Here is a 25,000-nt window from a genome sequence, read left to right as displayed (position 1 = left end):
GTATTTAGTTGTACACTTTAAACATCACATCCATCTGTCAAATAAATCGACGTCCCAGTTTTCGACAAATATTTTATTCACTATTCTTTCGACTAAGAAAAGATATAGTAGCAACGTCAACTTTGGCGGGGTTTGAACTTGAAATCTAAAAGGTTGTTGCAACAGCATGTACTTACATGATTTCTATAATGAAAAATCCTGAAAGGGCGCAATTAAAAAAGGCCAAAGCGGTCCAACTGTAGTCTCGCAGTAGGTAGGCGGCTGCACCTGGCACGACGTTTAGTAAACTCCACATGAAGGAAAATATGCCATTCATAAGAAGTCGATTCTCCTTTGGAAACAGTTCCACCACAGCAGTCAAACAACTCACTAAGGAACACTGAAGAAAACAGTAGAAAACGAAAGAACATGAAAACAACTGAAATACATACATACATACAAACATATATACATACATACGTACATACATACATACATACATACATACATACACACACATACATACACACACACACACACACACACACACACACACACACACACACACATATATATGTATAATACAAATAAGAAAATAGAGAAACAACTTAGTTGGTTCATCAGCTTTCGGATATTAGAATGTTGAATTATTTATTCATTTAACAAAAATGAGAACCTATAATAGCATACATATATACATTATAATTCAATACATATAAGATAAGAATACAGTTATAAAAATCATAATATAAATTATTGAAATCATAAAAATCACTCCTTACAGCTGTTTCAGCCTATGGATAAAAGTAGTTTTTTTTTTCAGTGTAGAAACTTGGAGAGAACGTGAAATAGTTTGTTTTTAACTGTAGCACTCAAAATAGATAAAGCTATGAACAATTGCGTATATATATATTAAGTTAACGACCCTTTTGGACAGAAAAAATCGAAGGCGCAAGTTCGACGGGCAGCATTTTATTTATTCTAACCATTATTTATAGCTTTATCTACTTCGAGATTTATAGTAAAAACGAAATACATACATACATATGTGTGTGTGTATCATATATATATAGCTGGATACATACATACATATATATATATATATATATATATATGTTTGCTTTCAGTTAAAATAAAAAGAATTGTATATTAATCTGATTGGTTCCTTTATACTTGTGTAGAGTAGAAATTTATTATTCTTCAACAAGAATATTATTGACAATAACTTTGAAGCTTAAGAATAATAATGAAAAATATATATGTAAAGACAGAGTCAGCACTTATAACGACGAAGTTTAACGTCAAAATCTATAAAAATCAATGTATATCGATGCATCGTATAAACCAGAGATTCCCAAACAGGGCGGTAACGCCCCACTGAGGGCAGTAGAAAGATCCAAGAAAACTGAAGCGACAAAGTAGGTGGCCAAAAACGGGCGTTGTATTTAAAAACAACAGAATAATGTTTTAAAAACAACAGAATAATGATTAGGTTAAATTTTATTTGTGAAATAGTGTTGTTTTGAATTTGCTGCAGAAAATGGTCAACGTTTGTTGTTGTTGTTGTGGTGGTGGTGGTGTGTGTGCGTGTGTAGGGGCGCTAAAAATGCGGCCCGCGTGCCAAGGGGGCAGCAGCCAGAAAAAGCTTGTGAATCACTGGTATAAATGACTAAAGAAGAACAGAATTAATTGCTTATCAAGATGACTATTTAGTAATGTGACTACTGTTAGTCGTTACAATAAAGAAAACAGATCTTTACCTTTTGACCAACAGATTTTAAAATAATTTTTTGTAACTAAACACTTTCAAACTTCAGACACTGGTAGAATGTGTGACATAAAACATATTTTACTCTTAGCATTTTTGAGAAAAACTTATATTTACGAAATTATTTCACGTTAAAATAGTCCTATTTCGGTAATTTCAACCAATCAATGACGTGTATTCAGTTGAATAAAATTACTGCTGTTGTTTGTCAACAACAACTATCGGCGGTGTATTTTTCGTTTGTCACTGTTATTTATGACATCGTTCGTGCGTTTGTACTGGTTTTAGCTTTAAAGTTTTAGGAGGAGGGTTAGGGTTTTAGGGTTAGGGTGTTAGGGCCAGGGTTTTAGGTTTAGGGTTAGGGTTGTCATAAATAACAGTGACAAACGAAATATACACCACCGGAAGTTCTTGTTGACAAACAACAGCAGTAATTTTATTCAGCTGAATACACGTCATTGATTGGTTGAAATTACCGCAATAGGACAACTTGAACGTGAAATAACTTCGTAAATATAAGTTTTTCTCAAAAATGCTTAGAGTAAAAGATGTTCTATATGACACATTCTACCAGTGTCCGAAGTGTGAAAGTGTTTAGTTACAAAAAATAATTTTTTTAATCTGTAGCTCAAAAGGTAAAGATCCTAGAAAATAACTTTTTATAGTAGTCTGCGTACACAAATGACCCCCAGTCCATTATGTAGATGGTTTCTTCTCTGTGACTATTAGAGAAAGGGAAAGAGTTAGAGAGTGAAGGCAGATAGAATCAGTAAGGGTTGGTGTTGTCTCTCACATAATGATGTTGTCTCTCCATCGGTACCCGAAGAAAGATGATGTGCTCTTAGAAAGCGCCTAATTACCAAAGAAGTGGACTGATATTTCGTTGTGTATTCATATTCTGCGTAATTAAACTAGGTCAAACGAAAACGAAGACTATTTTCCTCTCTAATCAACTTTGACTGATTAATAACTTGAAAAGTTCTAAGAGGTCTTATTCATCTCTAAGTGCAGCAGCAGAGAACAATTGGACAGAGACTTGTTTGAAACTGTGGATTCGATTTCGAATCTTGATTTAGGTATTTGGGAGCTGTTAACCACACACACACAAACACACACACACACACACACACACACACACACACACACACACACACACACACACACACACACACATGTATGTATGTATATGTTTATGTGCGTCTATGTATGTGTGCGTAGGTATATGTGGAAGCACTCCGTCGGTTACGACGATGAGGGTTCCGGTTGATCCGAATCAACGGAACAGCCTGCTCGTGAAATTAACGTGTAAGTGGCTGAGCACTCCACAGACACGTGCACCCTTAACGTAGTTCTCGGGGATATTCAGCGTGACACAGAGAGTGACAAGACCGGCCCCTTGAAATACAGGTACAACAGAAACAGGAAGTAAGAGTGAGAGAAAGTTGTGGTGAAAGAGTACAGCAGGGATCACCACCATCCTCTGCCGGAGCCTCGTGGAGCTTTTAGGTGTTTTCGCTCAATAAACACTCACAACTCCCGGTCTGGGAATCGAAACCGCGATCCTATGACCGCGAGTCAGCTGCTCTAACCACTGGGCCATTGTGCCTCCACGCGTAGGTATATGAGTGTGTGTATGTGTGTATGCGTAGGTATATGAGTGTGTGTATGTGTGTGTATGTGTGTGCACACTTTTGTTTATATATATATATACACGGATGGATGTGGAGGCGAGTGACTTAGTGGTTAGGGTGTCAGCACCATGATCGTAAGATTGTGGCTTCGATTCCTGTACCGGGCAACGCGTTGTGTTCTTGAGCAAAACACTTCATTTCACGTTGCTCCAGCTGGCAAAAATGAGAAACGCTGCGATGGACTGTTGTCCCATCCAGCTGGGGAACACATACGCCGTAGAAACCAGGAAACCGGGCCCATGTACCTGGTTAGGCGTTAAAATGGCGCATTTATTTATTATTATACACGGATGGATAGTTCACCGTCCATTTCGATGATGACGATTCAGTTCGACCAATCGAATTATTTGCCCATTGAATTAATATATATGTGACTGAGAAAGTGACTAGACATTCCACAGGTAAGCGCATCTTTAGTGTAATCCTCAGGTGTAATCAACATGACACACGGTGTGACAAGGCTGTACTTTTTTAAATAACAGGTACGCTTCTTCTTACGATCTTCTATACAGCTTCCGTCTATCTAGTCTCATCCATAAGGTAAGGGTCTACCTAAGGACACAGAAAATGACATTTCACAAAGATGTTTCACAGTGTAATTGAACCGGAGACCACATGATTACGAGGCGAACTTGACCATTCGAGCCTACCTACCTACCTGATAGCTGTCCACTCGTAACCGGGGAAGATCGTCACTGACCATTGTCTTCGAGGTACAAAAATACAAGATGGTCACAATTGCGTTATCTTTGATCATAAGTTTTCTCTATGAATGCTAACCTGGCCAAAACAGCAGGAACAGCAGCAGCAGCCGTCCAAGAATTTGGACCTGGAGATCTCCATTTCCAGCGACTTCGAGGGCCACCTCCCAGTGGTGTCGGGCGTCAACGAAGAGCCCTCGACTACAACAAGACAACCAAAGTTTTTTTCCAAGGTCTGGGGTCTCCCTCCCGTAAGCCCTAGACCATCACCTAATCACCCTTACTCGTCTCGTTGCTTAACAACAACAACACAACAACAACAACAACAACAACAGCAACAACAACAGCAGCAGCAGCACAGCCGCCACCACCACTACCACGACCAACACCACCACCACCAACAACAACAACTACAACAAGAACACCTCCATCACAACCACCACCATCACCAACAACAACTAACTAAAAATTGTAGTGCACTTACATCATTAATTATTCCGTTGAGAAGCCTCATGAGGGCGAAAATCCAGTAATAAGGACTGAACGCACAGACCAGGTTAATTCCGAGTAGAATGATGTTCGATGCAATATGAACTGGCTTCCGTCCGAATTTTTCAATAAAAATAGGACTACATATCCCACTGATTAACTGGCCAACCACGTAGAACGTCTGCGTTAGTTCTGCCAAGCCTGTCTTGTCACAGATCAAGTCCCACTGAAAATAATTACGAATACAAAACGCATTAATAATAGTTCCATACACAGAATAAACTTAGAGAACAATAAAATTGTTTAATGGTGGTGGTGGTGGTGGGGGGAGGGCTGGGCTGTATTATCAGCATTATAGGCCCCTTTACAAATCAATGCATTGGGATCTATAGTATTTACTTATTGGTCTCAAATTTTGGCACAATGTCAGCAGTTTCGGGCGAGGTAGTAAGTTGATTAAATCGACCCCAGTGCTCAAATGGTACTTATAATCGAACCGTGCCATTTTATAACTTTTAGATAATTAAGCAGGTAAGCGACCCCAATGTTAGATGGTTCCATAAATTATATAAGACATTGGCTCATGGTCAGGCATGTTATCTGCTCACTAATAATACAATGTTCTCTTAATCTAATCACGACAAAGATTTATTTTTGAAAAAGTGTTTAAAATAACGCTCCTGAATTAAATATTCTGTTTTATGCATAAGAAAAATCTCCAGTTTTCTAAACACTCAGCACACTCTTGACATCTGTCATTCTCTCATGAACTCCCTCCATCAAGAGCATGTTACCGATAGAATTAAGGACCGTTGCTTTTGAAGGATTACGGAGGGAAACATCGATATGCACTGTTGAAATTTTCTCATCTCTTTCATTAATCGTATATTTCAGACTCGTTACAAAATTTAAAATCATTACCATAGGAGAACATAACTCTCGTTTATTACCCAGAGCTCCCGCTGGTTACAGTAGGGATTTGTACCTAGCCACTGTGCATATTTATAGTTGAGTTTCATAAGCGAAGGAATAGGAATCATCGGGACTTTGGGTAACAACCTCATACATACTCGATTTAGCCAAACACAACTCCCTTTTACCCATGTCCTAGTCTCTCATGAAACAAAATCTCCCGCCCCTTTTCAAAACATTAGAGGAGATCTACTTTTTTATTGAGGAGAATATGATAGACTCACCTTAGAAACAATAGACCTATCTACCCGAGTTGTATAATGGTAGCCATTCACACATGGTATCGTTTTGTTGAAATCTAGGTAACTGTCAGAAGAAATTGTGCATTCGCCATAAATGATATCCTCTTGGCTGTACGAGAGGTTGTGGTGGATGAGTTGTTCCTGAGTCAAATTTTTACATTGGTGTTTTGTTTGAAGGCCTAAGTCAAGGAAGAAGAAAAAAATCAATATCAATTTGATGAAGATTTTAAAATACTGACACCCTTGTCCAAATAAATTATGTAATACAGCCACACTTCAACTTACGTTGGCAACTGGTTTCATGATATTCGACCTAACACCCAAAACAACGTAACACGGAAAAACATTTAGGAAACGTTTATTAGCAAGTATAAAATGATTTGTTCATATTTTACACACATCTTCGATTTTCCACTTTAGTGTTGGATGTTAAATAGTTTTTTTTAATTATGTTTTCAAATATGTTCACAGAGACCGACGTAAAATTGAATAAATCAAGTTGAGGTTTATTTTTACATTTTCTCAAAAAAAAAAAAAAAAAAAATCGACGTAGAGTGGTAAAAGAAAAAAGAAGTAACTCGAACGACGTAAATACGTCTGCATTTACTTTTTCAAAAGCAAATCTGTGTAATATGGCACTCGATTTAAAAATCATAACCTGGCCATTGGAGGCCTTGAAACGAATAGAAGCGTTTCCAAGAATTCAAACCCGTAAAGGCAGGCCTCCATTATGGATACGATTAAAATCACCCATTCGTATTTCATAAACGAAAAGACATGCAGCCATCTTAGATGTGGTCCTTGTCATGTATCGTAACGCTTTTTACAGCGCATTGATGACACTTCAACGAAAGTCTTCCCGATTAAGCGAGAGATCTCTCATCAGACGAAGCCATACCGTTAATTCGTTCTGACTCTCTTATAGTGTTTTCTTCGCAGAGACATTGAGGTGGCTTACCATTTCCTTCCCGAACTAGATGGCCGTTGGCTCACAGGGAGTTCATCCGTCTTTCGACAGATCTTCTTTTGAGTCCTGCTGGGTGCCCAGACACCCGCCTCACAAGAGTAGCATGCTTCTCAAGTTGGGGAACCGGTTTAGTCGTTGACTACCCAATTATGAAACAGGTAGTACTGATTTACATGATACCTGAAGTAAGTGTCATCAACCTGTAATGAGATATCTGTCCTGATTTAAATCTTAAAGTACTACGGCTGAATAAAGGACAGTGTAACTCTACCATTATATACATGATGGCACAATGGGCGATGGGATGGTTGTAGTCCTTGATACACTGTGGCAGATAAAAGATAGGATGATTGCAGTCCTAGATAAACGACAGTGTGGCTGTTGTTCTAGATACATTGATGTAAAATAGAATAAACTACAAGATGACTGTAGTCCTGGATACATTGTGGCAGAATAACTGATCAAATATTTGTAATCACAGATACTCTATGACAAAATGAACAATAGGGTAATTGTAGCAGAATAAAGATAGGCTAGACTGCATCTGGTCATTTGTCTAGTCGGGAAACGTTATTCTAGAGTTAAACAGCAACAACCATCACAACGGCAGCGACGATCACAGGAATAGTGCATTATTGTGGCAGCCTGTACGTAGTTGTTTGACCTGCTAGAAATATCAGCTTATTTACTCGAAATGTTGCGGCTGAAAACAAACACCTTTAATCAAGTTTAACGTGCGAGTGAGAATTATAAAACAGACGAGAGAGATAGAATTGATAACATTAATTACACTTTTGATATTCTAAAGTATGTGGGAAAGAAAATATGATAAAATGTACTCCTGACGATATTGACCTCGTCAGCTGTTTCGGTTCTCATCCACATGGTTTCGAGTTCAGTTCCACTGCGTGCCACCTTCGGTAAGTGTTTTCTACTATAACCTCCGGTTGACTAAAGCTTTGAGAGTGGATTTTGTAGACAGGCATTGAAAGAAGCCCGCTGTATATATATATATATATACTTCCGGTCTTTCAAAATGTGACCTCGTGTGTACCGTTGGCGATTTTTTTCCCTCTGTCTTCCCTTCTCGGGATCTTTCCTTCTCCTATGTTTCCAACGAAGAGCTCCGCTCGAAACAGTAAACCCTCCTTCTTCCCTTCTTTCCTGAGTGTCCAATAATACTATATTTGTTCCACGTCCTCGCGTTGTGTTTTTTGTGTTTTCTTGTTTGGATTAACTATATATATATATATATATATATATATATATATATATATATATATGTGTGTGTGTGTGTGTGGTGTGTGTGTGTGTGGTGTGTGTGTGTGTGTGTGTGTGTGTGGTGTGTGTGTGTGTGTGTGTGTGTTGTGTGTGTGTGTGTGTGTGTGCGCGTGTCTTTGTATTTATATCTATCCTCTCACGGCTTGGCAACCATTGTTGATTTCTTTACGCCCCTGTAACTTAGCTGTTCGGCAAATGGAACGCATAGAATAAGTACCAGATTTAAAAAAATAAGTCCTGGAATTTGATTTATTTGACTAAGACCCTTCGAGTTGATGCCCCATCATGGCCGCAGTCCAATACTTCAAACATTAAAAGATAGAAGATGCATTTGGATGACAGAGACACGGCTGTTTACACGTTGAAGGACTTGCAATAGAATTAAAATTGAATACGATAAATCATCGTGGAGGCAGTGGTTAGAGCAGCGGACTCGCAGTCGAGGGATCGCGGGTTCGAATCTCAGACCGGGCGATGTATATGTTTATGAGCGAAACACCTAAGCTCCACGCGGCTCCGACAGAAGGTAATGGCGAACTTCTGTTGACTCTTTCGCTACAACTTACTCTCACTCTTTCCTCCTGCATCTTGCAGCTCACCTGCGACGGACCGGCGTCCTGTCCAGGTGGGGAACCTATACGCCAAGGAAACCGGGAAACCAGCCCTTATGAGCCAGGTGTGGCCCAAGAAGGAACAAACATAATAAATTATAACTGATATCCTTCAGGGTCGTAAACTGGTAGCATCGTTAGAAAGTCGGGGAAATGCTTTGTGATATTTCTTATGGCTCTCCACGCACTGAGTTCAAATTCCACCAAAGTCAAATTTGCCTTTCATCTTATCAAAATAAAGTACCAGTGAAGAACTAAAGTTGAGGGTATCGATTACCCATATTCCCTCAAAGTTTTTTGGATATGTGCTTCAATTAGAATCTGCTATCACTAACATTTTTGGTCATGGAAACGTCGAGTAAAATTATTTTTAGAAAGAAACCAACACTTGGTTACTTTCTATGACTGGTAAATTTGTAAGTATACTTTGCCACTATGGGTAATATTAGGGAAAATGGTATACAAATAATAATTCAAATTCAACTTTTATAAAAATTTCTTGGTGCTTATTCAAAATGATGAAATGAATATTAATTTCCAAAAGAAAAATATTCAATACCTTACAACTGATTTTAACAAATTCCTCATTTGTATAATTGCAACAAATATATGTTTTTTTTCTAAATTTTATTAACATGATCACAATCTATTCTGTCAGAAACTTATCTCTGCAAAATTTCATTAAAAGTGTGTATTTTTTAGAAAGTTATAAAACAATCATCCTACACTCTCTCTGTATTTTTTAAAATTCTTTCTCTCCTTCCCCTCCATCTCATTGTACAATGTAAGACGTGACTGCAGAACTCAATCAATCAACTCACATTTCTATCGGCTATTATCACATACAAATATTAAAGACCGAAGTGAATTACATTTCGGCTTTGCATAGTTTTGAAATCTTGTAAAAAGATAGGGGGATACTTAATGTTGCAACTTGACACAGATGAGTGTGACACTAGTTGTTAACCGAGAGGAGGGTCGTTTCTTTATAGCCTATAGGAAGAAGGTGTAACAGCTGTTACAAAATTACTGTGGATGAACACTACTGAAGTAGCAACAAACTCCTCGACTATGAAATCCCTGTAATACCGATACGATAAAAAAAAAAAAGAGCGACAATTCGTTCTTTCAACAGACGGGATTACTGAATGAATTAGAGAAAGAAACAGATTTTATAAATGGATTTTAAATGGTAACATGCCAAATAGAGTTGGTTGGGTGTGTCGAGAAATAAGAATATTTATGATGCATGCGTTTGGGTTTATTCTCATGTAAATATTTAATTATTTGTATCTTATCAGAAGTGTTGAATTACAACAATTTATTACGTGAATGAGCATATAACTTCTTGTCTGATATCAAACCAAGAAAAGATTATAACAAATTTAAACTAAATAGGTTACTGAATTTGTCGGTGAGTCAGACGGTCTTTCGTATATGATGTACATAAGTAAATTTTGAGAAAATAAACAAATTTAGTTCGTTTCATCATAGACCTATTTAAAGGTATTTTAAAGAAGCTTTGTTGGGAAAAATGTACGAGTCTGTGCTCGCAAATACGATGCTGTGACAGTATACGGATATAAAATATGAAATCATAAATTCATCGTATATAAACATTATTCAAGTACCGTATTTCAACCATTTCCTTTTTGATTAACAGTAATATTTTGGTGAAGACAATTGCCATACAGGATATAAAACTCGTATGCTTGGCCTTGGCATTTTAGGGTAACCGAAATCAGATAACAGAGAGTAGCACACAAACACTACGAGGGTCGGCTGAAAAGTTCATAGGCTGATCAAGATTGATTTACCGGTGAATTTGTTAACTTTGGCTTGTATAAGATAAGGATAAACTATTTATTACTGTTAATAAATTTTCTAGAGCCACCTTCACATTCCATGACTACTATTAGGATCGATCAGGTACCCGATTTTTTAAACTTAATTTTTGAGAGCGGGCAGGTTAATTTCTAGTATTCTCGTTTGTGAGAGCAGTCGAGTTTATTTCAGATACTATCATTTTAAAAATCATCTCTGGCTAATCATTGAGAGGGCGTTGGTGTTGCCTTGGAGGTTTGCGCACTCTAAGTGCTCTTGTTATTATTAAATTCAGTTTTATATATTTACAAATTTATAATAATTTAATATAAAGATGATAACATGATTAAAACATATCTTAAATTTAACTACGAGTATAGTGATATAGTTTACGCTTAAGACAAATATATTTTATAATACTTAATACCAAATTTGTAAATTAATCCGCTGAAATATTACAGATAACTTCATTGATATACTAGTTTACGCCTACAAACCTTTTAGTTAAAATTAAAAAAAAAAACTTGTAAATCATTCATAATAATAAAAAAAATATTTTCCTCAATCAACAAAATGTTTAGTTTGAATAAAAAGCACGTATTTCAGTATAATAAAAAAAATGGCCTCTACTATAATTACGTTAAATAATGTCATATTATAAGGTTTGGAAGAATATCACAAAGAAAGTAATTTCTTTCGCGCCCTCTTGCGTAACTTCAAAATTTTACCACGACCTAATACACCTATAATTTTTAGATGTATTTTTAAAAAAAATTAAAAATTAGTATCACTTTATTTATTCATACATTCATTAATTTATTTATCCAGTTATTTATTAAACATGCATACAAATTAAATATATACACACACGCGCACAAACGCACATACACACATACACATAGATACATGTGCCGATACACATATACATATATATATATATATATATATATATATATATATATTATATATATATATATATATATACATAAATACACAAATACATAACGTATACACATACATATATATATATAGAGAGAGACACACACACACAATACACTTGTACACTACATATATAAATTCACGCATACACATACATATATACATACATACAAAGATATATATACACATATCTAGATATACATAGACAGCATATTTAAATAAAGATAAATATACAAATACCTACATATACATATCATTTAATCTTTTCAGTTTACTGAGAAATAATATACAGACACACACACAAACACACACGCACACACACACACACACACACACACTGATATACATATATACATATACATATACGTACATACATACATACATACATACATACATACATACATACATACATATATATATATATATATATATATATATATATATATATATATATATATGCACATACCAAACTTTGGCATTCATTCTAGAACTCCTAGAATAAAAACGTGAACATTTGAATGACATTTCCTTTATTCATTACTAGATGTCCTTCCCTCTTTTTCATTGTTAAAAGTAAAGAAGTTAGATAAGATCAATCGTATTTCAGCCTAATTGTCATTGTAAATGACTGATGCTTTCCTTTCTCTGTCTCTATCGCTTCACTCCTTTTCTCTACGGTTAAGAAAGTGAAGGTGCATGGCTCAGTGGTTGGGGTATTCGGCCCACGATCGTAAGGTCAGGAGTACGATTCCCTACAGCGCACTGTATTCTCGAGTAAGGTACTCTACTTCACCTTGTTGCAGTCCACTCAGCTGGCAAAAATGAGATGTAGCTGTAATTCAAAGGGGCCAGCCTTATCCCATCCTGTGTGAGGCTGAATCTCCCTGGGAGCCACCACATGGTATACATGTCTGTGGAGTACTCAGTCACTTGCGCGTTAATTTTAGGAGCAGACTGTTCTGTTGATCAGATAAACAGGAACCTCGTCGTCGTGACCGACAGTGCCTTTGTTTAAAAAAGAGTAAAAGAAAATGAAATTTCCCATATCGTAAGGCAAAAATGTCATGTGTTTAGTGTAAGCAGTGAAAGCTAAAACGAAATAACTGCTATTCCGTCGTGTGGTGACTTCGCGATCGACTCACGCTAAGTTTGATAACAACAGCCTGCGCATCGGTATTTGTCTGGAAGCTTGGCCTCCAGATCTGTGAGACCCACAAATGCCGCTGTTAGGACTGGATTAACACCCATAGTTACCCTAACGACTAAAAAGATTTTCCTGCCCCTATATAGAATCTTTTTTCGTTTTCTTCAGCCACTTGAAGGTTTATCTTGCCCCAGTCCACTCAGCTGGCCAAAATGAGTTGTTGCTGTAATCTTGTCATATTCTGTGTGAGGTTGAATCTCCCAGAGAACTATGTTAATGACATGCATGTCTGTGGAGTACTCAGCAACTTGTGGGTTAATTTGATCCTGGTGTGGTAATGAAAAGTGAAAGTTACATCCACTATTTGCAGCAGTTATTTGTCTTTGATTTGTCTCTGTATCTATGTGTCAACTTTTCTTTTGATTTATGTATCTACCGTCTCTCTCTCTCTCTCTCTCTCTCACTTCATCTGTGTCCCTCCTTTCTCACGCTTTTAATTTAACAATGTGTGTATGTATTTATGTATCAACTTTTCTTTCAATCTATGTAACTACTTCTTTTGCGATGTGATAATCATTTAAAAACAAAACGAACGCCATCACCTCTCACTGTCTCTCTCTCACGGTCTCTCTTTCTCTCTCTTTTTCTATCACTTCTTTTCCACTTAGCCACTCACTTCTTCCTTTGAAGTAAGTGTGATACACACCACAGGTACGTACGTACAAAGAGAACAAGTTGGCGCATTAATATTATTGTTATGAACATTTCTTGTAGATCCTATAATTTTTAGTATATATATATATAATATTATGTTCTTTCGAACTTGTATACATATACAAATATATAGAATTACTTGAATTTTTTTCCTTCTGTAGAACTAAGTAAAGTTCTGATTATTTATTTATATATTATTATCATTATTATGTAAGGAATGGTATTGTTTATAATAATCGTAACTTTATACATTTGTTTAACATCGGCGTATTTAGTAGAAATTTTTGAGAGAATGAATCGTTGATTAAGAATTTTTTAAATGAATTTAGTACCTGAATCAAATATATCATTATTTATTTATCTTTTCCATCACAGTATATAGTAATTTTAAATAAAATATATTTCTTACTCCATCATAAATTTTTAACATATTATGTAGATATGGATATTATATAATAAAATGGCCAGTGATTATCTTCGATTAAAATATATTTCGATTAATATTATTGCAGATCCATAAGTACATTTTATGACCGTAGTAAATTTTCTTTACTTAATTATTTTATCCATTTGAATTTTGTTTTTATCATACTTATTATATTTTTGGATTATTAACACTCACACTTGTAAACATAGATATATTTTAAATCAGTCTATTTTATATAGTCATTGCATGGAATTTTTGTCTGTTTTTTGAACAACTATCTCCTTGAGGAGACTTTTATGTATAAATGTGAATTTTTAAATAAAATTACTAGTGGATATGTGTCGAAATAAATTGTTGGATTTATATTTGTTTTAATTATTTATTATATTATATTATACTATATCTTTTTATATTGTTATATTATGATGAATTTACATTTTTAATATGTCAATTGTATTTCTCTATTTCCTTTAATATTTGTATATTGTAATTGTTTTTTCCTTCGTTTGATGTACACACACACACACACACACACACACACACACACACACACGATATGTTTCTATACAATTTCCGTCAATCAATTCATTCACAAAGTATTGGTCAGCCTAAGATTATAGTAGAAGACACCCAAAGTACATCAAAGCAAGATTGAACCCGAAACAACATGCTTGCCATACGTCTAGATGTTAGACGTCTATACATACATACATACATACATACATACATACATACATACATACTACATACATACATACACACATATATAAGAGTGTATGTGCGTGCGTATGTGTGTGAAAATATTCGTGTGTATATGTGTGTGTGTTTTTAAGAAAAATGATATTTTAGCATCAACCATATTCATTAAATCAAGCTGAAAAAATCACTACAATTTATTTTCGTGTACTGGTAAGGTCTAACAGAGATAAGAAAAATAGCATGGATTTAAAAACAAAAGAAAGGTAAGAATAAAAACTTGATTCTAACAAAAGCTGCAGATTTTGAAATCCGCAACAATTTAGCTCATCAGGTAAACTAAAGTATATATGTGGATGTTAACTATACCATATCCATATGCAATCCAGAACACAAATGAGACATTTGATATACGATCAAATATAATTTTGAGGTAAACACATCTTACCTGTAAATAGAAACAAATTTTAATTTCCTTCAATAATATTGTTTTCTGCTCTTGGTACAAGGCCCGAAATATTTGACCTCAGCGGAATTAGAACACAGAACGTAAGAACAGACAAAATACTGCTAAGCATTTCTCCCGACGTGCTAATTTTTCTGCCAGCTCCCCGCCTTTTTCCTACAATAATATTGGTGGAGAAGCACCACATGGCGAATTGAGAGACATTGAACCACTCCAAGTTTCCAAGCTGCAGAAGAATCTTGTCGATGTAAATATTAGACGTCTTCATGATCAGACCAATGTTGTACAGATTCGACAAACACAAAGTACAAATGACTACAGGATGTATGGTTCAGAGATAAAAAAAAGCCCACTTTTGATAGTGAGGTGATGAGATAGCGAGGCAGACAGCGAAATTGATAACAGAGGAGCCAATTAACCGACAGGTGGACATAGTGATTATATATATATATATATATATAGACGCACATGTGTCTATCGAGTTGCGCTTCATAATAACAGGAATCTTACTGAAGAGCCTACCTGAGTAAATAAATATTATTTTTATTGCTGAAAAAGGCAAAACTGCAGTCTAAGATGAACAGAGTTAGTAAAAGTTTTTATCTTCATTTCACTAAATTTATCAAGCTTCTGTGTTTCTAGTACATACTTCGCCTTTAATGTACTTATATATGAATAATATATGGCCTGTGCTAGAAACACCAGCGATAATAATTAATTTTATTTTATCGCATTTTGAATTTGTTTACATATTTCTCGATAAATTTTGAGCGTTAGACTATATACCAGAAATCCCTAGTTTGTCGGGTTCGTTCTGCGTCTGCGCAGTGATCTGATTAGTTAGAAAGAGCAAATTAGTAGACGCACATGTGTCTATCGAGTTGCGCTTCATAATAACAGGAATCTTACTGAAGAGCCTACCTGAGTAAATAAATATTATTTTTATTGCTGAAAAAGGCGAAACTGCAGTCTAAGATGAACAGAGTTAGTAAAAGTTTTTATCTTCATTTCACTAAATTTATCAAGCTTCTGTGTTTCTAGTACATACTTCGCCTTTAATGTACTTATATATGAATAATATATGGCCTGTGCTAGAAACACCAGCGATAATAATTAATTTTATTTTATCGCATTTTGAATTTGTTTCTATATATATATATATATATATATATATATATAAAAGAAACAAGTTAAAATATTGATTATTACATATTTTTCCTTTAGTAAACATGGCTTAAAGCTGTTTCCAATAGTCATTATAGATACATTACTGATAGTTTTACTTACTTGGTCTATTGATCAATTGAAGAAAATTGAATATCAGAAAATTAATGCCACTTTCATCAGAGCCATTTTTGGTTATAACAAGCAGAGCTCTGGAAGAATGGGTATAGTATGAGGAAGGTAGGGGAAGAAGATGGAGATATTCGATGAAGACAGGTTATAAAGGGGTGGAATCAGGTAAGGAGATGGTATAGGAATAACTTGCTAGAATTAGGGGGACAATGCCAAATTTGAAAGAGGGCAGCCTAAAACATTAGTGTTGTAGTCAGGTCAGCACCCGTTACCATATCAGTATTGAATACAGGTTAGATATTCTCTAGCCATTGTCTTGAAATTTGACATGGGCTTTTTATGGACATGGTCAGACTAAAACAGTTATATTCAGTCTTTTTGCTACCTAGTATAGTGGCGGGGAGTAATGTTAGAAAATAAAAGGATATTAGCTAGGATATTAGTCATATTGTAGAGGTCAGAAATACTCTTATCATCCAGGATATAAATACTGATTGAAAGATGTTGTTACAAATGGGATGATGTTAAGTTAAAGTTGTTGAAAATTAAATGTAAATTCAGCTTAACCTGATCAGCCAGGTTTTCAAATTTTAAACCAATAAAATGGTCATGGTCTAATGTTAGTTTCTATGTTTAGCATTAAAATAAATTTATATATAAAGGATTAGAATAAATTTGCAGAGTAATGTGTGATACCAAAACAATAATGATAAAGGTGACAGTATCAACATCAGCAACATCAATATCAATATCAATAATACCAATATCAATAATATTAACAATATAACAATAAGATAATATAAATTAATAACAGAAACAACAATACCAATAATGATGGGGTAATAATAGAACAACGATAATACTGGTATGAGAATAAAAAAATTAAAGCTAAATTAAAGATAAAATATTAAAAGAATAAAATTGGATGCAATAAAATAAAATAAATTTTTTTAAATGCTTAAAAATAATTTGGAACCCATGGATACACACACACATGCATTGTAAACATTATCGATCGCTCATACGCAATGTATGTGTTTTGCTTCTTCACCGGTTCGCTGCGTTACAGCTCTCTGGAGACGATTCCCTCATAGCTCTGGGTATTAACCAGTTATAACCAGGCGGCACATTTCTAATCTGTTTCAGTCTTTTAGGTTGTATTTTGGGTTTTTTGCCAAGTGCACCAATTACCACAAGAATATATATATATATATAGATAAGAAAGTTGGTTTGTGAAAGCACGTGGTTGAATATATAGAAAATAGTAAAAAGTGAAAAAACTACAGAAGGCTTGTTTTAAAAGGTTAAAAAATATATATTTGAGTCAATATGTCTGAAGAATATTAAAAATGTTTTTCTTACAATGACATGTTTAGAAGAAAGACCGGTTTCGCGTTTAGCTTTTCAAATTTCTTACGTCGTTATGTTTATATATATATATATATATATATATATATATTATATATATATATATATATATATATAATATATAATATATATATATTATATATATATATATATCTATATATATATATATATATATACACAATGTGCTCCTACACAATTCCGTCTATGAAATCAAATGATCAAATTCACTCACAAAATATTGATCAGCCCAGGACTATAGTTGAACACACTTGCCCATAGTGCCTTAAAGTGAGATTGAAACGAAATAACATACTTGCAGGGCATATTTCATAATCCCTCATCCATACGTCTATACATACATAGATACGTACATACATGCATACATACTGTTGCAGTGAAAATGGTACGCTCCTTCCCACGTGGCAAAGTGATATGAATCAGTCACTATAAAGTCAGACAATCAATCGTAGTAGGAGGTCAGTAGTAGTAGAGTCTTTGTACGAGATCTCAGTTGGAGTCAGTGTCAGTTACATGAAGCCGTGAAGTTCGAGTTACCGTCAAGATACCGTACTATCTTGTGGAGCTATCAGCGATAGTACGATAGACGAGTCAAGATAATAAAACGCGGAATACCGCCACAATACAATAGTGGCGACAAGAATATTACAGTGCCAACGACAATGTACAAGTGGAGATATAGTCAAATTGAAAAGGTAACAATTAGTTTGCAGTTAAAACATTTCACAGGTTTCTGCATGGCAGAAGTTTTTTTTTATTGCAAACAGATCATTGAACTTTCCTGTCGATTTATGGGTCTATAAAAATGGCTACCCACTCACACTGCAAATCACCTGCAACGTTGGGGTGTAATATTTCTAAATCATAATTTCAAAATGCAATACATCCTATCGAAAAAATCGGTCACGCAGACTGCCATTCGAGATTAATTCCAAAAAATATAGAACCACTAGAAGAAACTGTTATAGCCACACTGCAGGCAGAAAGTGAAATTAAGTGTTATTACGAACGTTATCCAAGAACTACCAGTGACTGCACAGGATATAAGAATGAAAGCTGTAGGTGATGAGTATATTATTAAAATGAAAGAAGCTTTAAAAAATAAATAGAATAAAATTCAGATGCCAGTAGTTTTTCAATTTGCAACGATATTCTGATATATGCCCAGTGGTGGTTTAACTACACTATAATGAGGTGTATTACAACAATTTCACAGTGGACATCCAGGAATGGCAAGGATGAAGGCACTGATGAGGAGTTATGTCTATTGGCTGTCTATGGACCAAGACATCGAAAACTTGAGGAGAACGTGCCAAGGTTTGGAGCTCGCAGCCAAAACCCCGCTGGTAAAGTATCAATCGTGGCCAGATTCAAGGTTACACATTGACTATACCGGACTGGTAAACGGCGCTTACCACCGAATTGGTCTAGGTTACATATTGACTATGCCGGACTGGTAAAGGGCGCTTACTACCTAATTGTAGTAGATAATATCAATCCTAATTTACATGGGAATGAGAACATCTAAGGTTAGAATACCAAGAATTCCACCCGGAGTAAACCCTATGTGCTTGATGGCGGCAGTCCTGGCAAACAGGGAGGATAATATCAACCTCCTGCAGGCTACCGTCACAGAGAATAAATATTGGACTAGACAAACGCTCAACATGTTATTTCAGGCAGAGCAGAACATTTTAGAACAGCTCCTAGAATTGGTAGCAGTAGGGGAGGAAATTCTAAGTATTTTTGTTGAGGGGCGTAAGCCCCGATGTTTCCAATGTGGCCAACTGGGTCACATTAAAAAATATTGTAAAGAAGGTGAAGAAGAATCGGATGGTGAGGAGGAAGAAAGAGAGAGAGAAACTGAAGGAAAAATAAACAACAAAAGGAAAATGGAAGGCTCGAACCAGCAAAAGCAGAGCGAGCCGAGATAAAAAAAAAAACAGCCAAGAGAGACAGACCGAGGATGGCGAAGCGGGAGACGAACAGAAGAATAGTTGCACTACACAACAAAAACGAGGACTTAATGCGTGATATAAAAGCCAAAAAATCAACCACTAGGCTATCAGACAAATATAAAAACTATGTATTTTACGAACTGGACATATATCTTGTTTAACACGTATAGAAAATCGGTCTCACCATTGAGATTTGATTTTCATCAATCAATATTTGAAGGCTTGCCACCTCCGACCCTAAGTCAAGAAAAGGGGGAGAGTCCCTCTCCCCAGGACTCCCGATCTAAAAGATAAGTCACGTCTATTCACATTGGTTGTATAAATGTCCATGGCCTGATGTCGAGTTGGAAGAAAGGGGGCTTCCTAAGTGACATCAGGTCAAGAAATTTGGATGTCATGTTGCAACGGAAACCCGGGTGAAGGAGCCAAGAGATGTGCTCTCCCTCCTGAACGGCTACGAGAAATACGTTTATCCAAGTCGGACAGATATTGGGGACGGGGTGTTGGTCCTACAAAAAAGAAACCTGGTAACCGAGAAAAGGTTGGTTTTTTCTGACCTATGTATGTATGTACGTATGTATGTATGTATGTATGTATGTATGTATGTATGTATGTATGTATGTATGTTCCACTATTCGGGTTATGACGAAGGAGCAAGAAGGTCTGGTAATGTGGACCAAGTGAAGGTAAAGAGACTGGAGTTGAACCAGTATCTTGAAACCCAACACATGGGAAGTATTATCAGAACTAAGTTACGTGCGATGGGAAGTGAAGGAATCAAGGCCGCTGGATGTGCCCGAGTGATGGAAGCTCGACAAGGAGATAGTTCCACTATTCGGGTTATGACGAACAAAAACGGTGTCTTGGTAAACGAACCCGAGGAAATGTATGAGGCATTTCAGGAGTACTTCGCCCAGCTGTTCGATGGTGATGGCGGTCCTGATGGTAGGGAAATCCCCGAGAACTTTCTTGCCGGGCTACCACATCTCTCGGGGTCGGATGCGGAGGCTTGCGAGGGGCCGATCACGCCTGGGGAGGTGACGGAGGCTATGGCTGACTGTAAAGCGGGTAAGTCGCCGAGACTTACGAGCTATATAAATGCCAGATTTGTTCGGGCACCTACTGGCTAGCGTGTACGCGAACTGGCAACAGAATCGGTTTATCCCCAGATCTGTGCGCCGGGGAGTGGTGACGTTGATCAGAAAGGACCCGGACAAGGGGGACGTTTTAGATAATTTCAGGCCCATCACTGTTAAACGCAGAAGTGAAGATTTTGGCCAAGGTTTTAGCAAAATAGTTGGCGCGTGTCGCGAATGGTATAGTCGGGGAGGCACAGACATGTGCCATCACAAGCAGAACCATTCAGGAAAATCGCGAATCTTATTCGCTATACCATAGAGAGGGTTGGTGATAGCTCTGGCAAAGGTGGGGCATTGGAGCATCTAGACCAATCTAAAGCTTTTGATAGGGTAGAGCATCAATACCTGGCGTCTGTGCTTGCGCGGTTTGGCCTGGGCCTTGGCTTCCTCAGGTGGTTCATCACTCTGTATCACGACACTGACTCGATAGCTCGGGTGAACGGTTTTCTTTCGAAACCGTTCTGCATCAGACGCTCGGTTCGTCAACGATGTCCGCTCTCACCACTTTTGTATGTGGTGGTTCTTGAACCCCTACTTCGAAAGTTGAGTGACATCGCGAGAGAACCAGGTTTAGAAGAGTTTGTTTTAGCTTACGCGGACGATATCACTATCAGCGTTACCACAGTAACACGCCTACGTGAAATAGGTAAGGCTATTGAGGTTCACGAGACGGTGGCACTAGCAAAGATCAATCGGGAAAAGTGGTTCGGCTTGCAGCTCGTCACCTGGGTTGGCAAGTCGATGCCTTCAGAGGCGTTGTTGGGCACTGGACAGAGGGACCGGTTAAATTGCTGGGAGTCTGGTTTGGACCAGGCCTCCAGATAAAGAAGAACTGAAAGGAGGTTTCGAGCAGGGTGGCTGCAATAGTCAAGACCTGGTCTTGGCGGTGGCTATCCCTGAAAGTGAGGGTGGAGGTGGCCAATGTGTTTATGGCATCGGTTATTCTCTACCGCCTGACCGTCGTGCCCTGTCCGGATTCGTGAGTGATCAGGTTGAAGAGGCAGCTCTTTCGCTTTTTGTGGAAGGGCAAGTCGCCACTTGTGAAATGCTCTATCTGTTGATAGAAGCGATTAAAGGGAGGTTTAGGGATGCCTTGGTTAATGATGCGCAGGCATGCGTTGAGGTTGAGGCATCTCTGAATTCTCCTGGATGGTGAACGGGTGTGGTCTACGCTAGCCAGACAAATGTTCTCCGAGTTTAAAAGTTTTTTACGAACAAGAAGCCTGGTGTTCTCGTAGACCGAGGAGGAGTAAGTGACATATGGAGTGTCGTAAGGCCGTCCTGCTATTCCGGCGCTCGGGCAACGCAAGCGATGGGGGTTCTACAAGTTTTATATAGTGAGTTGGTAGAGTCTGAATGTGACGATGGCTTTGAGGCGACTCTAGCTCTCAGGTATATTCAACTCGACAGCCTGTTCCACCGTACATTCGGGTTGTGAACGTTGGACAATTTCCAAAAGTCCTTGACCTGGCATTGTTACATGGGCGTCTTTCCCATTTGACGCAAAACTTTTTCTTTCTTCATTTTGAATGGTCTTTGCTTCTATATTTCTTTTGATATCCGTGACCTGTCCGAGATGGTGGGGTGGGGATAGGGAAACCGTCCCTCACGCTATTGTCCATTGCCTGGAGATATCTGAAATGTGGGTTTATGCTAAACACCTGTTGTCCGGCGAAAGAAGAGTACAGCTGTCGACTGGGTCCATTATAAAATTGACCCACCGCAATTTTTACCAAACGAAGATAAGATTTGTTTTCTGACTGTTGTTGCAATAGCGAAAGAAGCAGTATGGACGGCTAGAATAAAAGTGATTAAGACGGGTAACTTTATTTCCGGCCACGAGTTTAGATCGTATTTTACTTTTCCCTTGAAAACATGTTGCACGAGTGCTGTGCGTGCGAGGACCCATTTGAATACGACAAAAAAGACAAAAAAGGTACTAGCGATAGATCGGGGCTTGTGGCGTCGGAGCGTGGCGTGATCATCGCTTCATTTGTATTGTCTCTGTATTGTTAATTTCATTCGATTTTTTATATTTTATTAAAATTTTTAAAGCCACATTATATGTAAAATCATATCGCATTACTGATCCCATCAGTTGTTCTGTCCATTTATGTGTTTGGCCGCCGGTGGGCAACAAAGAAATTGGTATTCCATCTGTTTTTACGTTCTGAGTTCAAATTCCGCCGAGGTCGACTTTGCCTTTCATCCTTTCGGGGTCGATAAATTAAGTACCAGTTACATACTGGTGTCGATCTAATCGATTGGGCCCCCTTTCCCAAAATTTTAGGCCTTTTGCATAGAGAAGACAAGAATATATATATTATTTTATCGAGCCTGAAATAATGGATTGCAAAATTGATCACGGCGGAATTTGAACTCGGAACATAAAGACGGAAGAAACAGAATACAGTAATAATGACATACATACGTACATCAATACATACATACATACATACATACATACATACATACATACATACATACAAAGTACAATATTCGGGAAAATATAACTCACTGTAAAAGGAAGAATTGAAGGTTTGAGTTCACAAGGACTACGGGAAGGATCCATATGACGAACTGAGAAAGATGAAAGCAACGTATGCATCCAAGTTGTGTTAGAATATTATCGATTTTGGTGGGAGTTATCTCCATAATCAGATCAATGTTGTACTGGCTTAAGAACAGTGATCGAAGCGCAAATGGCTACATAAAATATAATATTGACCCGGGGATACAGAGGTTGATAGTGTGGTGATAAGACAGACAAACTGCTAAATAGATAATGGAGGGTTAAATAAAATTATATGTATGTATGTATGTATGTATGTATGTATGTATCTATCTATCTCTCTCTCTCTCTCTCTATCTATATGTATGCATGAGAAAGGGTTAATATATACAAACGCACGTATATATGTACATACAGGGTGGGGAAGCAAAATTTACAATGAATGTTAAGTTGTTTTTTCTCAGGTGGCACTAAGTCAATTGTTTTGAAATCTAGCATATATTGATATCATACTCATACCTAACACTATTATCTTTACCTTTTCCAAAACTTTTGCCCATATAGGCGCAGGAGTGTGTGTGTCTGTGTTTGTCCCCATAGCATTGCTTGACAACCGATGCTGGTGTGTTTATGTTCGGCAAAAGAGACTGATAGAATAAGTACTGGGCTTACAAAAAGAATAAGTCCCGGAATCGAGTTGCTCGATTAAAGATGGTGTTCCAGCATGGCCACAGTCAAATGACTGAAGCAAGTAACAGAGAGAAAGAGATATGAGTAATCAGGAAAGCAAAAGTCAAAGAGTGTGTGATTTTCTGAATGCACTCGTCACACCAAAGGAGATTTCAAAAACAGTTGGAGTGTCCATAAATACTATTTATAATGTAAAGAATAGAATGACTATGAGCAAAACTATTACGAGGAAGTCTGGAAGTTGAGGAATCAACAAAAAACGTACCAAAGCTTTTATTAAAGCTCTCAAATCCCAAATCCTAAAGGATCCAACCAAATCCATGAGAAAAATGGCAATTGAATTTGAGGTAGTCAACAAGACCATTAGAAATGCAGTAAAATATGATTTGAGGTTAAAATCTTACACAAGAACACCAAACACTTGTTGACAACAGCTATGACGGAAAAGTAATTGGAAAGGTGCAAGAAAAGTATTACATGGTTAAAAAAAAAGTCCTCCATTGTAACGATCTTTTCAGATGAAAAGATCTTCACTGTCGATGCTGTTCTGAACAGCAGAAATGACAGATTTATTGCAAAATCAACAGCTGAGGTTAAGGGGACATTCAAAACAAAAGGTCCTGCTCAAGTTATGGCTTTTGGTGTTGTGGCTTCCGATGGAAAGAAAATGCCTATAAAATTCTACAAAGCTGATGAAAAGATCAATGTTAATACTTACTACAAGACTCTGAGATACAAGGTATTGCCATGGCTTAAAGAAAACTACCCAGATGGTAATTATGTATGGACACAGGATGGTGCTCCAGCCCACACAGCTAGAAAAATACAAGATTTCTGCAAATCCAACTTCAGCAATTTTTTTGCAATCATGTTTATGGTCTCTGGATTATGCTATTTGGGGCGTTTTAGAACATGCTACCAATAGAACATCACACAGCAATGTCGACTCTCTTAACGATACTATTAAAAAAGAATGGGAGAAGTTGCCTCCTGAATATTTGAGGAACGCCTGTGCAAGTTTCAGGAAGCGTGTGAAGGCAGTTATTGAGAAAGAAGGAGGACACATAGAATAAAAACATTTTCTATTATGTAAATTGTCATGTGGCAA

General features: G+C 36.9%; 1 protein-coding gene across 1 annotated transcript in view; it reads right to left on the bottom strand.

Moving 5' to 3' along the window:
* Positions 1–25,000, bottom strand: part of LOC115217605 (organic cation transporter protein-like) — an 81,377-nt gene that overhangs the window by 23,871 nt on the left and 32,506 nt on the right. The window contains exons 3-5 of the mRNA XM_029787357.2: positions 5,825–6,021; positions 4,624–4,854; positions 177–379 (exon numbers count right to left, since the gene is read on the bottom strand). Of these exons, the coding sequence (XP_029643217.1) occupies positions 177–379; positions 4,624–4,854; positions 5,825–6,021 (631 nt within the window). The remainder of the gene's footprint in view (positions 1–176; positions 380–4,623; positions 4,855–5,824; positions 6,022–25,000) is intronic.

The sequence above is a fragment of the Octopus sinensis genome, linkage group LG11 (assembly GCF_006345805.1).
Source record: "Octopus sinensis linkage group LG11, ASM634580v1, whole genome shotgun sequence".
Lineage (NCBI taxonomy): Eukaryota > Metazoa > Mollusca > Cephalopoda > Octopoda > Octopodidae > Octopus > Octopus sinensis.
Note: the sequence above shows the minus strand (reverse complement) of the source record. Positions and strands in the feature narration are given on the sequence as shown.